Raw genomic sequence first — 18418 nt, forward strand, 5'->3', positions numbered from 1 at the left:
GGGGCAACGTTTTCATGCAAAGGGTGGTACGTGTATGGAATGAGCTGCCAGAGGATGCGGTGGAGGCTAGTACAAATGCACCATTTAAGAGGCATCTGGATGGGTATATGAATAGGAAGGGTTTGGAGTGATATGGGCCGGGTGCTGGCAGGTGGGACTAGATTGGGTTGGGATATCTGGTCGGCATGGGCAAGTTGGACCAAAGGGTCTGTTTCCATGCTGTACATCTCTACGACTATTTGACTCTAAGGAGCAGCGCTCCGAAAGCTAGTGTTTACAATTAAACCTGTTGGACCATAACCTGATGTTGTGTGATTTTTAGCTTTTTAGATTTATGTGTTTAACTTCAGTTTTTGATTACAAAAATTTGTATGTTCAGAACATTTTGTCCAACCCACTACAATGTCTCTTTCACTTCACAATACCAGTAATGGTTAGTGTCAAAGTCTGTCATCAAGAATACATTTGATAAAATGATGTGCAGCGTATTTTGTACTCATTCACCGAAATTGGGTGTTGCTGGCCAGAACAGAATTTGTTGTGGTTCTGTTCGCCGAGCTGGAAGTTTTTGTTGCAAACGTTTCGTCCCCTGGCTAGGCGACATCACCAGTGCTTGGGAGCCTCCTGCGAAGCGCTTCTTTGATGTTTCCTCCGGTGTTTATAGTGGTCTGGCCCTGCCGCTTCCGGTTGTCAGTTTCAGCTATCCGCTGTAGTGGTTGGTATATTGGGTCCAGGTCGATGTGTTTGTTGATGGAGTTTGTGGATGAATGCCATGCCTCTAGGAATTCCCTGGCTGTTCTCTGTCTGGCTTGCCCTATGATAGTAGTGTTGTCCCAGTCGACTTCATGTTGCTTGTTGTCTGTGTGTGTGGCTACTAAGGATAGCTGGTCGTGTCGTTTCATTGCCCATCCCGAATTGCTCAGAAAACAATTAAGACTCAACCACATTGCTGTGGGTTTGGAGTCATATGTGGGCCAGAACGGCGTAAGAATGGCAGGTTTCCTTCCATATAAGGATGTTGGTGAACGAAATGGGTTTGTACACCAATCAACGGTGGTTACGTGGTTATCGTTAGGCCAGTTTTTTCTTAAGGCGGAAGTGGGTACTGCAGATGCTGGGGATTAGAGTCAAGATTAGAGTGGTGCTACAAAAGCACAGCAAGTCAGGCAGTATCCAAGGAGCAGAAAATCGACGTTTTGGACAAAAGACAGGAAGACCATTCACTTGCCTTTCCTCCTGCTTGATTAAATGCTTCTCCACACCATTAATTTGACCATGGGGTCAGGCATTAAATGCTGCCCAGTGAGTGGGAAAAGCCGTGAGAGGTGGTGTTCGATATGGGAAAGGGTGAAAATCACACTAAATTATTATGGTGCTATTTGACCCATTTTACTCATTCCTGCTGAAGGGCATTTGTCCAAAATGTTGATTTTCCTGCTGTTCAGATGCTGCCTGACCTGCTGTACCTTTCCAGCACCACTCTAATCTTGACAGTTTTTTTCTTAAGTCCAGATTTTTATTGAATTCAGATTTCACCATCTGTTGTAATGAGATTTGAACCCATGCGTCCCTGGTTTCCGATGACATTGTTACTATAGAGTAAACAGTCAGAAATGTTTTCCCTGGGTACAACGGAGTGTTACAAGGGGACATAAATTTAAGGTGAAGGGTGGAAGGTATAGGGGGGATGTCAGAGAGTGGTGGGGACATGGAATGCGCTGCCTGTGGGAGTGGCAGATTCAGAATCATTGGCGACCTTTAAGCGGCAATTGGATAGGTACATGGATGGGTGCTTAAGCTAGGACAAATGTTCGGCACAACATCGTGGGCCGAAGGGCCTGTTCTGTGCTGTATTGTTCTATGTTCTATGTTATACCACCACTTTGGCCCGCCCTCCCTCCTAATTTGACTACATTTACATATGATTTGGATGAATATCTTTAGAACTGCCAGTCTAAGTTTGCTGATAACAATCAATAAGCAGACTTAAGTAGTATAGATGGGAGCAGAAAATTACAAAGGAATATCAAAGGTCAATAGACCCTTATTGCTCAGCAGCAGCACCAAGGAGGCAGTGGCTGCTTCAGGTAATACACCCAAGACTCAGGATCATAAAGGAACTCTGGCTGCAGGTTTGGGTAGCAGGAGGAGATTGGAAGCAGACTTTTTAAGGGATGGGTGTTGTTCAACAGTGTGAGCAAGGAATGGCTCTCCGTGGATACCACGTCCCTTGATCAGATATTAGTAGCCTTTGAATGAAGGACTACCTCTTGAAACCATTCAAGCAACCTTGTCAATGTTTGCATTTCAGGCTTCAGGCTTTCTGTATGCCAAGTATCCTGTGTCTTGCTGGGAGAATGTGGGCTGAGGTCTATTAATTGTCCACCTGAGTATCTTAATCAGCAGCAGGACAGGAAGACCATTCACTTGCCTTTCCACCTGCCTGATTAAATGCTCCACCATGCCATCAATTCAACCATGGGGTCAGGCATTAAATACTGTTCAGTGAGTGGGAAATGCTGTGACAGGTGGTGTTCAATGTGGGAAAAGGGGAAAATTACACTAAATTATTATGGTGCTATTTGACCCATCTTACCTGCACCAGCTCTGTTGTCAGTACCAATAGTGAAGAAGTCATTTGTTATGCTTTCCTTTATTGGTCAGAGTATTGAGTACAGGAGTTGGGAGGTCGTGCTGAGGCTGTACAGGACATTGGTTAAGCCACTGTTGAAATATTGCATGCAATTCTGGTCTCCCTCCTATCAGAGGGATGTTGTAAGGCTTGGTGGGATTCGAGGTGGGGCATTTGCAGGGATGTTGGTGGGGTTGGGGGGGGTTTAAGATGTGGGTGGGCTGAAGTTGTTTTCCCTGAAGCATTGGAGGCTGAGGGGTGACCTAGTACAGGTTTGTGAAGTCTTGAGGAGCATGAATGGGTTGAGCAGACAGGGTCTTATCCCTGGGTTGGGGGTGTCTGGAACTGGACGGCATAGGTTTGGGGTGGGAGGAGAGGGATATAAAAGAGACCTAAGGGGCAACGGTTTCATGCAGAGATGGTGCTTGTGTGGAATGCTCTGCCAGCGGAAGTAGTAGAGGCTGGTACAATTGCAACATTTAAAAGGCATCTGGATGAGTATATGATTAGGAAGGGTTTGGAGGGATATGGGCCGGGTGCTGGCAGGTGGGACTAGATTGGGGTGGAATATCTGGTCGGCATGGGCGAGTTGGACCGAAGGGTCTGCTTCCGTGCTGTACATCTCCATGACTCTATGACTCTGATCTCCTGCTTTTTTCCCCATATCTGTGAGTACTACTACTATCCAAAAAAAAACTATTCAATGACTTCTTGAAAGCCTCAGTTGAACCTGTATCCAACAGATTTCCAGGCAATGTATCCCACACTCTATTCACTGTGTGAAAAAGTTTTTTCTCACATCCCCCTTGCTTCTTTTGCATATCATTTTAATCTGTGGTCTCTTGTTCTATTTTTCTATTATGAGTCGAAAAGGTTCTCACTATCTACTCTGTCCAACACAATCATGATTTTGAAAATGTCAATTAGATCTTCTCTCTGCCTTCTTCTCTCCAAAGAGTAAAGTCACACTTTCTTCAATCTACCTTCATAATTGAAGTTTCTCATCCCTGGAACCACTCCTGTAAATCGCTTCTGCACACCATCTGAAATGCATTCCCATCTTTTCTATAATGCAGCACCCACAGCTGTACGCATTACTCCATCTGAGGTCCAACAAGTGTCTTCCACTTTGGACCCATGGAAGATAGATCAGGGTATATTTGAAATTGTGAGAAGCTAGGAACTGTGGATGAGCAGTGAGATTTGGAGGTCCAAGTACTGCTATCATTAAAAGCTAGTGGATATGAGTTAAAATTAATTAAATAGACAAATGGAATGATAGCCACCAATTCAAGAGGGCAGGAATGTAAAAAGTCCAAAGCCAAATTACAGCTGTACAGTGCTGTGGTGAGACCCTACATGGATTGGAAATACACAGCATAGGTATCACACTGAATGCATGCGATGCAGACTCAACAGAATGATGCAGGGTCTGAAAGGGTTAAATTATTAGATTAGATTAGATTAGATTAGATTAGATTAGATTAGATTAAACTATTTACAGTGTGGAAACAGACCCTTCAGCCCAACAAGTCCACACCGACCCGCCGAAGCGCGACCCACCCAGACCCATTCCCCTACATTTACCCCTTCACTAACATTATGAGCAATTTAGCATGATCAGTTCACCTCACCTACACATTTTTGGATTGTGGGAGGAAACTGGAGCACTCGGAGGAAACCCACACAGACACGAGGAGAATGTCCACACAGACAGTCGCCTGAGGCGGGAATTATGCATCTCCTTTGGTATAAATGGTTAAGGGATAATCTAATTGAGGTGTTGATTTATGATGGGTGAATTATTTTATGAGAGAGACTATTTTCATTGGTGGCAGTCCAGAACAAGAGTGCATAACTTTTGAAATTAGTGTGAAGACATTCAGAGTGATGGCAGAAAATATTTCTTTCTGCAAAGTATGTGAAAATTCTGCAACATTTTCTTCCAAAAATCTGTTGAGGGGATGGGAGGTCAATTGAACATTTCAGTACTGAGGTCGGTATATATATTTGTTAGGTAAGAGCATGAGAGGTAACAAAACCAATGCAAGTAGCAGACATTAAGATGCTGCTTAACCATGTTTTAATTGAATGATGGACTAGGTTCAAGGAGCTGAATGCCCTATTCCTGTTTCTATGATGCACGATACAGTGAAGTACAGAGTTAATTCTGCCATGCGATTGTTATTTTTCAGTTATTTCAGCACTGCAGTTAGCATTTTGATTTCCAGTAAGCTCAGAACTGTGAGTGTGTTGGGCAGAGTCAATCACACTTTGAAGAATCATAGAAGCCCTACAGTGCAGGTACAGTCCATTTAGCCCATCAAGTCTGCACTGACCCTCCAAAGCATATCCCACCCCCTCCCCCATCTTGTCCCTATAATCCTGCATTTACCATAGCTATTCCTCCATAGCCCGCACAACCCTGGACATCATAGGGCAGTTTAGCATGGCCAATCCACCTAACCTGAATGTCTCTTGACTTTAGATGTATAGATTTAACTGGGGAACATTAAAGCAAATTCAGCAACTGCATTCCCATTAGGGAGCCACATTGACAGGACAAAACTGTAATGTGCTGAACTTCCTCTAATCCTATTCAATGAGGTGGGGCTCATACCATGTGGGAAGAACCAGTTAGGTCATCATCTTCTTCAGTATCCTGCTCAAAGACAGGTCCAGTAATTATTCACTGCAATACAGCATAGCGGCATGATTTTTTTATTGACTGGTGAGGTGGAGATACAGGAATAAAAATCCAAACCTCCATGCTGTTGGCATTAAACTGATGCACATTCTAATCGTCTAGCCAACTGAGGTAAGTCCCTCCCCATCTCCCCAGTAGGTCGTATGCTGTACATTTCTACAAATACAGACATATTAAATCATAAGTCATGTGAAAAGGTCATTCAAGCCATTTAGATCAGACTAATGTAAGTTTTGGAAAGATCTGCTTCTGCAATTTTCTGTATTCAAAAGAAATAGTGACTCTGTAGCCAATGTCTTCACTATATTTATTGAAGGATGGGGACCGAAGTTGATATCCATGTTTCTTATATTTCACCTGCATGCTAAAGCTTTATGACATAAAGTTGCACAAGCTTTAAGACAAAAAGAGCAGAAAAATGTTTCAAAAAGTAGCAATAAAGTAGTCCTATTTGCCAGTCTGAACTAGTGTCTCGGTCAATTTCTGTACAAGTCACTTAGTCAGTAATCCGATAGTGGCTGCTGATGGGTTCTGAGGTAGTGTCTCAGTTAATTTCATGGTATTTCATTAAGTCAGTAATGTGATAGCTACCAGTGTTGCACGTTCCTGTACTGAACAATCAGTGAAAAAAAAGTAGAAAATGGAAAACACAGACCCCAAGCAAATACCAAACTGCTTAGGCAGTTTCAACTGTGCCTTAGTAGGAGCTGGGTCGGCTGTGCAGCCTATCACACACGGTTAATCCACAACATCCGTAGATTCAACTGGGCACTGGTCTCCACATAGAAAGGGTACCTTGTGCTCAAAAATCAGTCACAAATTTTGGAAATGGAATATAAAAATACCAGAGTTGTAAATGTGCAGCAGGTTGATTGCCTGTTTAATTTTGAATGAAATTGTGGTTGGGGTCCAAACTCAATGGAGAATTTGGGCTATTTTTGGTCCATAGATGCAGATTAATCTCTTATATAGTTGTGGCATTTTTTTGCTTTTAATTTAAAAATATCTTTATTTCTTGACAGGTAAAATTTTCTAAAAAACATTATCGGTTCAGATAGGGCCATTCCATGAATTCAATAGATTCAATAGTCTAACAGATCTCTGAACAATTCTATAATTTTCACTGTGTGCACACAAATGCCTTTGCAGCTTTTAAAATACCAAGTTGAAGCCTGCTTTTCAATGGAGTTACTTTGGGTAAGGGGGAGGGAGCTGAGGGTCTCATGTGAATGGTTGTATTTGGTTGATGACTCAATTCTTTGATTTATAGTGTTTGGCTTTTGATTGGGGGAAATGTAAATTTCCATCCCGCTGCAATTTCTGTAAATGGGAGAACTGGGCTCAGGCTTTTAAATATTGAGTTAACAACCAGTGGGGTCTTCGAGACTGATGGGAAAGGAATAACACTCCTCTCCATCAAAACTACGGGGCAGCAATGGCATTGTGGTAATGTTACCTGACTAATAATTCAGATACCCCAAGATAATGTCTTGGGATTATGGGTTCAAATCTCACCATAACAGATGGTGAAATTTGAATTCATTAAAATATATCCCAAAATATTGCATTAAAAAACATTCAACATGTTACCATTATCGATTGTGTAGGAACCACTCTGGCTCACTTATGTCCCTTTATGGAAGGAAATCTGTCATCTTTGCCTGGTTTGGCCTGCAATTGATGCAGACCCACAGCATGTGGCTGATTCTTAACTGCCCTCTAGGATTATGGATGGGTTTTTAATGCTGGCCCAGCCAGAATTACACCCTCTGATAAAGAAATTTAAAAAACTAGCCAGTTCTCTTGGAAGGCAATTGAGAGGCAGGAGAATGTCCTGCAAAAAGTGAGTTTGCTGCAGAATCAACCTAAGGCTAAATCTGTTGATGATAAAATTATCAAAGACATTGTCTTTCTCACTCTGCCAAGCATGGGAGAGAAGACAAGGACAATTAAAAAGTTCAGATGTATATGAGGCTGTATCCTTCTGTCATTTGAAATGATCAGACATAGATTTGTTTGAAAGATGTTTTTCCAAATGTAGCTGTGGCCTTAGAGAGAGAGGCATAAAGCAGTGTTTCTCCCCAAGAAGGAAGGAGAACAAGGGAAGAATTGGTAACTATATCCCCGTGGGTATCTCTCACCTATGTCTTCATAATTGAACATTGTATTATGGGTGTGGTGCATACTTGTCCATCTGGCCAATGAATGATGCATAATATAAGTCAACAAAAGAGGAATAAAGCATTATGGAGGAGTCATTAAAGAAATTCAAGATTAAAGTGGAATTCAAGATTTGTAGAACATGGTTTTCCATTTAAATTATCCAAGATAAATTATTTTTGAACTATTTATTTTAATCTGCCAAAATCAAAAGTTGCAACAAAATCAACTGATCTTGATCTACGTTAAGAGACTTGCTTTCTGCAAAAGCTTTCCTTATCAATAGCTACAAAAATAGCAGACTTTACAACAGAATTCCTATGGGAAAAACTAGAGTATGCAATAATAATCCTTTGGGATTTTCGTTACAGTACTTAAATGGAAATGCAGAAATTGCACCCAGAACCTCCATGACTGTAAAGAATAAGGTAGATTTTTGAGTTAAAGAAGTACATTGTTAAACAGCCAGTGTCCACCTACTATTCATGTGGTTTTATCTTCCCATCTTAATATAAAATCTTTCCAACCTGCCTTACAGAAAAAAAGGTGCAGGATAAGAAGCTAGTTATATAAAGTTGGCAGAACCTCTCTCTACATCAGGCCAAATTTGAAGCAATTGCCTCACAAAGAAAATCTTTAGGAATCATATTTCCACTGAAATCATGCTCAGCCATTTAAAGGGGCACTATACCTACCAGCTGTGTAGACAGCAGTCTGCACAATATAGTGGGTGATGTACTTACATCATTAAACAATTTTTTCTGCACAACACAAAACCCTAGAACTTTGGAAAGGAAGATCTTGTTTTATAAGAAATACACAGATAACCTTTGAAGGAAAGGAATTATTTGTTTCAGCACAAGGATTGCAAACAACAAAATTTAGTTGAAATTGTTTCTGAAGTTCTCTTGTCACTTCCTTCACACACTCTGACTAACACAAATTTCCTATTGCAACAACAATAATAGCAACCTGTGTTGACGTAGCTCATTTAATTAAATAATCCAAAGCAGTTTACAGAAGTATGACACCAAGCCACACATGAAAATCATAATTCATATGATCAAAAGCTTAATCAAAAAGACAAGTTTTAAGAAGTGGGTTTCTTAAAGGAGGAAAGTAAGGTTGGCAGCTGGATAGCTGAAGACAAGGCTGCCAGTGGTGCAACGATTAAAATCAGGCATGCTAAAGAGACCAGAATTGTAGGGACATAAATATCTTAGAGAGCTGGAGGAAATTACCGTGAGGAAGGGCAAGGCCGCAGGGTTTAAAATGCAGAAATAAAATCTCTTTCACACTTATCAATATAATTTCTTAAGAAAACGTAGCACTTAAGCTGAGTTTTCAGCATATAATGGAATAGCAGCAGTATTTGAACTAGTTATATATGTTCTGTAAAACAAAATTCAATCTGATTTTAAAGACTGTCTCCTGCAGCTCATGTTCCTCATTTGGAAAAGATGGTTTTCATGATAACTGCTATAAATGTCCTTTCCTCTAATTTCTGGTTATGGCCATGGTGATGCTTGGGTGGTACCTATTGAAATCTGGGTTTCTTTATCTGTCAAATCAAATAAGAATGCCCAGTGAATCCCTCCACCACCTCTGCCACAATTCCCAACAAACACAGTCCTTTCCAAAGGCTGCATAGCTTAGGCATACTCTATTTCTCCTCATTATGCAACCCTGTGATAATAAATTTTAAACTGATTTTCTCTCTGCCCTATCTGATCCAAACCAATCACTGCAATGATCTGGTGTCTCAGCTGATTACCATATTCCAAGTGGCAAGTACAGCTTGATTTCTGTGTGCTTACTTTACTATTCTGGAAATACATTCTATCCTTCTGTTGGATTTTGTAATGATGTCTGGACATTGAAAGTGGTCTGTTTACAATTACTCTGTCTATGCTAGCAGAATTCCATTTATTCACTTGTGCACCAAATATTTGGCCTATTTATAATATGTGTCACTGCTTTGTTTAATTTGTTGTATATCTCCCTAATTGTGTGTTTGATGTAAATCCATTTGCTAACACTTTGCTGCATTCTGTAAGTCCATTGCTTGGTTTCTTGTGTCATATGCAATCAACTTTAATGTCTGGTTCATTCACAAAGGAATGCAATGGAAAGTGTTCTGCACTTAGGTCCACACATTCCCATATTTAACAAATGCAATGTTTGCCCTCACCTGAAATCTCTGCTGGGGACCCTCATCGTTTCCTGTTTGAATTGCTACTCTTGCTGCTCTTTATCCATGTGGAAGAATGCAAGATACAAATAAGAAAAAAATAAAATTAGCAGTGCAAGAATCTCCCAAGGTTTTTGTCGAAATAACTGACCCAATTACAAATGTTCAAGAAGAATTTTAATGCTATGCACCAAACATAAACGAACATAGGTTCATAATTTCAGGAACTCAATCCAATATTTGCGTCAGGCACAAGATTTCCTTAAGATGTAGGAATCCCCATAGAGACTGTTCCGGAAAAAGTGGAATGAATACCAACTGGGATGATTTCTGGGCTGTGATCCAAGAAATACAAAATGGACTGAAAGAATTCAGGGTTTTTATCTTCAACAAAGAAACAAAACTAAGGGATTGGAAGGGATAGAGGACAAGTGTTTAAATTGCTGAAGAACTGTTCCAGAATAAATTAACAAGTTCTTTGTACTTCCCATGGAGCATAAAACAAGAGGACATGACCACAGGAGCTGAAAGAAAAGGCCTAACATGGAATTGCCATAACCTCTTCCTTCAGAGGATGAGGAAATGGGCAGAGCTACTATCATAATCTTCAATAATTTAAAAGACAGTGGGGCTCCTTTTCCTCCAGTTTGTTTTGAGGGACTGTGGATTCCCTGGGCACAAAACACAGGATACAGGGAAAGAGACCTGTTATTCTGGGAGTCCAGCCCAATTCCTGCCTCCTGCACATGGAAAGAATGAAGAAGAGTGGGAGTTTTAAAGAGGACTGTTTTGTGCGAAGGATGAAGTAAATAGTATACCTTCTCCACATACGACTGACTTATTAAAAAATAGTACAGCTGGAGATTAGGTGAATGTGAAGGCAACTTCTACAAATGCTAACTTTAACCATTTTGCATTGGAGTTTACTGGAACACTGCAACAAACCTGGACAGAAATGTTAACATGCCAGCAAAATGCTGTATTGACCTGGCAAGTGTCTGGAAGGTCAGGGTAATTTTTATGGACAGAGCAGAGATATTCCGCAAAGCAGTGACCTGGTCTGTGTTTGGTCATTTCCAGATCTCTTCAGTTTGGAAGAAGTGTAATGCAACTCTTGGGCAGCAAGGTGGCTCAGTGGTTAGGACTGCTGCCTCACAGAGCCCAGGACCCAGGTTTGATTCCAACTATGGGAACTAACCGAGTGGAGTTTGCACATTCTCTTTGTGTCTGTGTGGATTTCAGCCAGGTGTCATGGTTTCCCCCCACTGTCCAAAGATGTATGAGTCAGGTGAATTGGCTATGCTAAATTGCCCCGTAGTAAGGTCAGTTCTGCTATAACTTCAAAAGTTCCTGTGGTAGCTCTGTTTTCTTGCAATCCCTTGTTATAAGAAAATTGCATAATAGCAGCATAATTTAAACTAATGGGGCCAGAATCACATTATAATCAATACAGGTTTTAAAACTTTGTGCTTTAGAAACAATGTCCCCAATTCATCAATTGTGTTATAGCAAATTCGTGTTGGCGAAACATGTGTAATAGCAGACTGACCTGTACCAGGGATGTACAGGTTAGATGGATTAGTCTTGGTAAATGCAGGGTGAGGAGCTGAGTCTGGGTGGGACACTCTTCAGAGTGTCGGTTCAATTTTGATGGGCTGAATAACCTCTTCCATATTGTCGGGCTTCTATGACTCAAAATGTTAATTCTGTTTCTCTCTATGCAGTTGGTGTCAAACCTGCTGAGTTTCTCCAGTAACTTCTGTTCTTTGTTTAATATCACTTTATATGGCTCAATGTCTTATTTTCTTTGATAGCATTTGTAAAGCAGCTTAGAATATTTTATTGTGTTGAACGTGCTATAGAAATGCATTTTGCTGTCCTTCTTGGTCATGGAGGTTTTGTGTCTGGAAGATGCCATCAAAGTAACATCAAGAGTTCCTGCAGTTTATCTTATCAATTCAAATAATGGAATTGGACAATATTATTTTGATTGACAGACCGTTTACTTGGATTGCAACTTAGTGGTTAGCTGAGAATGAAATGTCAGTACATGGTAGGAGAATACGTGGTAAACTAGAATGGAAGTGTTAGGCTGGTCTTAGAACATGGACACTTTGTAGTTAAAAGTCAAGTGCTTCACAGTGATAACTGCTCATTTATGCTGTTCAATGTGAAAACATTGAATCAACTATTTGAAAATTAGAGATCTTCAAAGAAATGGGATATTTTGTTCAGTCCTTTTGTATTATAAATATGAAAAAATATTGCAAGAACAATGATAGAATGACATTATAATATAATAGGATACAATATCCTTTATTGTCACATATTCATGAAGATAGCCCTCCATTCTAACTTTATACTGATAAAGTTAGGAGGTATGACTTCTAATGTCAGAGCATCAGTCCAACTGTTGAGAGATTCAAACTCCCTGCTATTCCTTGTTGGCAAGCAATCATTCTTGAGTGGATTTGGCTGAGACTCGAGCACATTTATTCTGCTGAACAAATGTATATATAATGATTTTGCATAATAAATCATTAACGTTTGTCCATTGCATGTAATAGCAAAACTATGCAGCGCTAAACAATTGCACATGCAGTTTCAGAAGAGCTTGTGCGTATTGAACCGTGTTGATCACAGCAGTGAAAATTACTCTGTACTGAAAAGATAGTGCAACCCTCAACTGAGACGTCTAAAACTTGAAAAATTGTTCTCACTCTAATTTCCCCGATTGATAATTTTCATTGTTGTTTGGCTAGAACTGTGTCAGTGAGGACTGATGAGTAACACACGCGGGAGACTACTCTCAGACACATCTGAAACAATCAGTGCAGTAAAGTAGTAACTTTGTAAAGTTTATGGAGACACCTGCTGGCTAGTATGCATTGCAATGATTATCAATGATCATTCTTATTCAAAGGAATGGTTGCCTTGGAGATAATTGTGATAGGTTAGAAATACAAAAATAACTCATTGTGACGGACCATTAAGGAACATATGATGGTGCAGTTTGATTTATTTTCATGCATTTTGAGAACATGAGCTCAACACAGCTGTGGTAGAAAGCTTTGATTAGGACCCATGGATGTATTTAGAAACATCGTACCAAGTATTCTCTGCATTTTAACCCATTGTAAAAGCTTTGAATTCCACATTGCTCTATCTCAAAATCAAGGGACATTAAAGATTTGAAATTTGCCATTGTGGTGCAGTGTCTATGTTACTGAGTTTTTTTCTATGATTAACCAATTCTCAAAATCAATGAATTACTGTTGTATGATTTATGTAGTTGCAGTTATTTTACAGACATGAATGAAAAGTCACTTCCTTGTTTCTGCAGGGATCAGGTTTAGGGTAAACCAGCTCTGTTTGAAAAGAATGTTTGTTCCTTTATGGAATGACGGCTCAGTGTGTTAGAACACTCTCTTTCACCTTTGAGACCTGTGTTTGAATGCAGTTGAGACTGAAAGGATTAAAGTTTCTCCCCTCTACAGGTCTTAAGGAAAATGAGTCAGGGCTTGTCAGTGAAGGTGGAGGTACACATATATATGGTGTAACATGTTCTATATTCCCCACTAAAGTGGCAGGCTGAAGGGAGAACTGAGGTAAGGAGTGAACAACAAACTGATGCAAAGGAATGAACTTCTAAAGCAGAAAGTCGATGTGTTCTTTTATTCAGTGCTGAGATCTCTCAGTCTGATTCATACATTATTTAATACACAAAATAGATTGTTTAGTCATCAGTCATGAGAATAACGAACATTTTCAATGTTGTAATGCTGTATTTGTAACTAATTTCCTGTTTCAAATTCGAAACACAACATTATGTCATAATTTATTTATTTCTGTTTTGTTTCTATATTTTCCTTGGCCATAGTTAATATTGTTTGTTTCTGATGGGGCTGTCCTTGCAGCTCATGTTTTGATCCTCAGGCAATACAGGGAGCAAATGAGGAGCTTTTGCTACCTCCCTCCCAACCCCTTATCTCCCTTTGCAGCTTCACCTGCTAAATAAGCTGATGTGTTGAAAGATTGAATCTTAGAGGTGAGGTGAGACTTTCTGCTCTTGACATCAAAGCAACATTTGACCAAGTATGGCAGCAAAGAGCTCCAGCAAAATTGAAGACAAGGAAAATTGCAGAAAACTCTCTCTAATATTTCGTGTCATAGGCAGTACAAACGAGCATTTGAACATGGAGCAAGTGTAGAGCATTTGGCCCTTGAGCACATATAATAAGATCATGGCCGTTTCCTGACTGTAACCTTAAATATACATAGCCATCTACCCAAGATAGCCTCCCATCTCCTTGCTTACTAAGAATCTATCCATATCTATTTTTAAAATATTCAAAGACTGTGCTTCCACCACCTTTTGAGGATGAGCGTTCCGATGGCTCACGACCCTCTATGAGAAAGCATTTCTTATTTCTGTCTTAAATAGACAACCTCTTGTTTTTAATCAGTGACCAACATTTCCTCTAAACTGTGCAGCCACTGGGAGGTTTTGTACACCCAAGCCACACACAGCATTGATTTCTGTTTCCAACGGACCCTTGCAGTCCTGTGCAGCAGAAAAATGACATTAGAGGGAATGTTGACAATAACTGCTAGTTCTAGATTCTCCTACAAGAGGAAATGCACTTTCCACAATCACTTTGTCAAGACCCCTCAGTATCTTAAATGTTTTAATCAGATGGTCTTTTACTGTTCTGAACTCAGGCAAATATACAAGTCCAGAGTCAAAGAATGTGGTGCTGGAAAAGAACAGCTGGTCAGACAGCATCCGAGGAGCAGGAGAGTCCTTGGATGCTGCCTGACTGGCTGTGCTTTTCTAGCACCACACTCTTCGACTCTGATCTCCAGCATCTGCAGTCCTCACTTTCTCCTAGGTGAATAGACAAGTCCAGCCTGTCAACCTTTTCTCCTAAGACAGCCCATCAATCCAGGTATTGGTTAGGTAAACCTTTACTGAATTGTTTTCAATGCAGTAACGTCCTCCTGACCAGTACTGTATAAGGTATTCCAAATGTGGTCTCACCAGTGCTCTGTATACCTGATGCATAATCTCCCTTCTTTTGTATTTAGTTTCCCTCACACTTTACAAAAACATTCTATTAGCTTTTTTTAATTGCTTGCTATCCATGCAGTGTAGCCTTTTGTGATTAATATGCTAGGACATTCAGGTTACCCAAAGCTCTGCAATCTGCATTTTGATAACATGCTGTTTTATTCTTCCTGACTAAATGGCAAATTCACATTTTCCACATTTTACTCCATTTGCTAGATCTTTGCCCACTTATCCATCTGTTTTTTGTAACTTCCTTTTCACAGCTTACCTTCCTACCTATCTTCATGCCATCAGTGAATTTGGAAATCATACCATCCATCCCTTCATCAAGACATTTCTATAAATTGTAAGCATTGGAATTCCAATCACCAATCATTGTGGCATAGCGCTCTTTGCATCTTGTCAATCTGAAAAACACCCATTTTTGCCTAATCTCTGCTACCACTAACTAACCTTTCTTCTGCCCATGCAAGTATATACTACCCTGTACACCATCTGTTTTTAATTTTCCACAATTACCTTTGATGTGGCACTTTATAAATGCCTTCTGATAATCTAAGCACAATACAATATAAGCACATATGACCTTCTCAAAGAATTCTGATAGGTTAGTTAAACATGATTTCCCATTCAAAAAAACACTTCTGATTGCCTTGAATTTATTAAGTGCTTTGCTATAAGTTCTTTAATAGTAGTTTTGAACATTTGCCTTATGACAGATGTTAAATCAGCTGCCCTGTAGTTTCCTACTTCCCATCATTCTCTTTTTTTTTAACAAAGGAGTTACATTCACTATCTTCTAATCTGGTGGGACCTTCCCCAAGTCTTAAGAATGCTGGAAATTTAAACCCAATGCATCAACAATCTCACAAGCCGCTTTTTTTTAAGATTCTAAGATAAATTCCACATGTCAGCCTGCAGTTCCAATAATCCGATAAAAGAAGATGGCTGTGGCTGCTGGTCTCAGTCCCAACACATCACTGCAGCAGTTGCTCAGAGAAGTATTTGATCCCCAGTCATTTTCAGCTCCTTCATAAATAACCTAGCCACCATCATAAGGTCATAATGCTGTTCTCTGATGATTGCGTTTGTCATTCCTGAGACACTGAAGCAGACTGTGTCCATTCACAACAAGACTAAGGCAATATTCAGGCTTGAGCTAAGTCGCAAGTAACATTTACATCACACGTGTGCCAAACAGTGACTATCTCTGACAAAAGAAAATTTCACCAATTTCCCAAGACATTGCTGAATCCCCCGCTATCAATGTCCAAAAGGAGAACTGGACCATCCACATCATCAGAGGCTGGGAGTACTGATGCAAGCCGCTCACATCTTGACTTCCCAAAGTCTGCCTACCATCAAGAAGGCACAAGTCAAGACTGTGATGTTATAGTCTGCATGTGCCTGCTGAATGCAGTTCCAAAAACACACAACAAATTCAATATCATTCAGAAGCAAGGAGCTAGTTTAATCGGAATCCTTACCATCAACCTAGACATTGACTCTCTCCATCATCAATACACAGTAGAAGCAGTGTGCAGAGTAAAGAAGATTTACTGCAGCAACTCATCAAGGCTACTTTGACAGTACTGTCCAAACCAGTGATCCTACATGTATAAGGGTGGCAGATGGATGAGAATGCCATCCCCTGCGATTTCTCCTCCAAGCCACACACCATTCTACTTGGAACCATATTGCCGTTCCTTCATTGTCACTGGATCAAAATCCTAGAACTCCCTCCCAAAGAATATTGCAGGTGTATCTGCAACACATAGCCTGCATTCATTCAAGAAAGCACCACTGTCCTTTCAAGGACAATTAGGAATTGCCTTGCTGGTGTGACCCACAGCAAATGTCAAAATAAAGAAAAGGTTAGATTTGGAAGTCTCTCGACATTTACATATTTACTTTAAAGTGAACAATTTCCGTCAAGGCTTTTTCACATAATTGAGATTAAAGTTAAACCAGTAATGTAGCTCCTGGCTACTGAATGAAATCCAGTTGTGAATATAGCTCCTTGCTACTGAATGAAGTTCAGTTGTGAATGACAATTGGTGTCACTTCCACTTGAGCACTTTCTTTACTGCAATGCATACTAAGCTGCATCACTGAGCTAGAATGTACTTTGCAGCTTTCAAAGTCTCTGTGCTTTTAGAACCAAATGAACATCTGCAAAAGGAATTTACTGAAACTTCTCCTGATTCAAAGCGATAAATTGGAAAAACACAGAACTTGACAGAACCACTAAACATTTCCTCATTAGCTGTACTTTCCTACAACATTCTTTGGTTAAAACCTGTGATCTCGCTTATGGAATGCTAAAATCCAACATGGGTTTTCAACTTTAACCTCAACACCATAAGAGAGTACAGCTAAATAAGACAGAATGTAGATTCTGGTAGAAGGTTAGAGGTTAAAATCATTTTTCTGGCGTTTGATACAACATCCGATGCCATATTTTCATCTCCAGCTGATTCAGGAAGTGTTCTTGACCTGGGAAAGTGCTCCACTGCAGATTGCTTGGTGACCAGAATATTCGGTGTACTCCAGTTTGTTTAAACTCTTAGAGTTTATATTTTAATTGTGTTCCGCAGGAGTGTGACCAGGTTCATATCGACGATGTATCTTCAGATGATAATGGGCAGGATTTGAGGTAAGGTCTTCATTGAAAATAAGCCCAGCATGAATCCTTTTATTCTGCAGAATGTCAGCTGTGTACTAATTAAAGAAACTAATGTCACTAACAGTCTTCCTCTCTCCACCCACACAGCACATATAACTTTGCAACAGATGGCTTCCAAACAGCAGCAGTTGGTGGAAACCTTTGTATAGGTTCTGGTGTGCATGGGGGAGTAGACTGGATGAGAAAATTAGCATTCCGCTATCGTCGAGTAAAAGAAATGTACAACACCTACAAAAACAATGTTGGGGGTAAGTATTTTCAATAAGTACGCTAAAAGATTTCATATCATAATGCCTTGGCACACAAATTTTGACGCCAATCAACTAACGAACAGATCCACTGGAGACAGATTCAGTAGGAGCTCTTTAAGTTGTACCAAATTTGACAGATGTTGCACTCAAGATTTAAATGCTTCTTGCCTGTCCCCAATGAGAAATTACACTCAGAGAGAATATGCAAAATGCAATTTTAAAAAGAAAAACATGGGAAGAACATGGGATGCCAAGCTATTTATGGATTAATTCCACAAATGAATCATCTAACCTTTTGGATGAGCTAAGTGAATGTAGCAATTCATCACATGAATGACAGTATGGATATCCAACCTCACACAATGTTGCCAAAATGTATAATGGTTATCTATTGTGTTTTTTCCTGGTTAGTTTTGACTATGGAACTGTACAATAACAAGTTGCTACCAAAATCAGTAACTCTGCATTGAACCATGGATCTGTGTCATTGCATAGGTTTAATTGGAACACCCAAGAGGGAAGGGTGGCTGCAGCTGAGAGCTGACATGGAAGCCTTAACTGACCTGTGGCTGACACATGCACTGAAAGCACTCAGTCTAATTAACTCTAGGTAAGTAACCTGTCACTCACTGGCACCTCTTAACGGGTAATATGTTGTGATGGAAACCAGTAGATTAGCTGTTTCAGGCCTCTGGAGTCCTGCAAATTGCTTTTCTTTCC

The 18418-nt window shown here is 40.1% G+C and overlaps 1 protein-coding gene across 11 annotated transcripts in view; it reads left to right on the top strand.

Annotated features, from left to right (window-relative positions):
- Positions 1–18418, top strand: part of LOC122560227 (eyes absent homolog 1-like) — a 261694-nt gene that overhangs the window by 230429 nt on the left and 12847 nt on the right. For all 11 annotated transcript variants that reach the window (XM_043710690.1, XM_043710684.1, XM_043710688.1 and 8 more), the window contains 3 exons: positions 17359–17417; positions 17535–17695; positions 18194–18308. In XM_043710690.1, coding sequence (XP_043566625.1) covers positions 17359–17417; positions 17535–17695; positions 18194–18308 — 335 coding nt within the window. The remainder of the gene's footprint in view (positions 1–17358; positions 17418–17534; positions 17696–18193; positions 18309–18418) is intronic.

Source organism: Chiloscyllium plagiosum, chromosome 20 (assembly GCF_004010195.1).
Source record: "Chiloscyllium plagiosum isolate BGI_BamShark_2017 chromosome 20, ASM401019v2, whole genome shotgun sequence".
NCBI lineage: Eukaryota > Metazoa > Chordata > Chondrichthyes > Orectolobiformes > Hemiscylliidae > Chiloscyllium > Chiloscyllium plagiosum.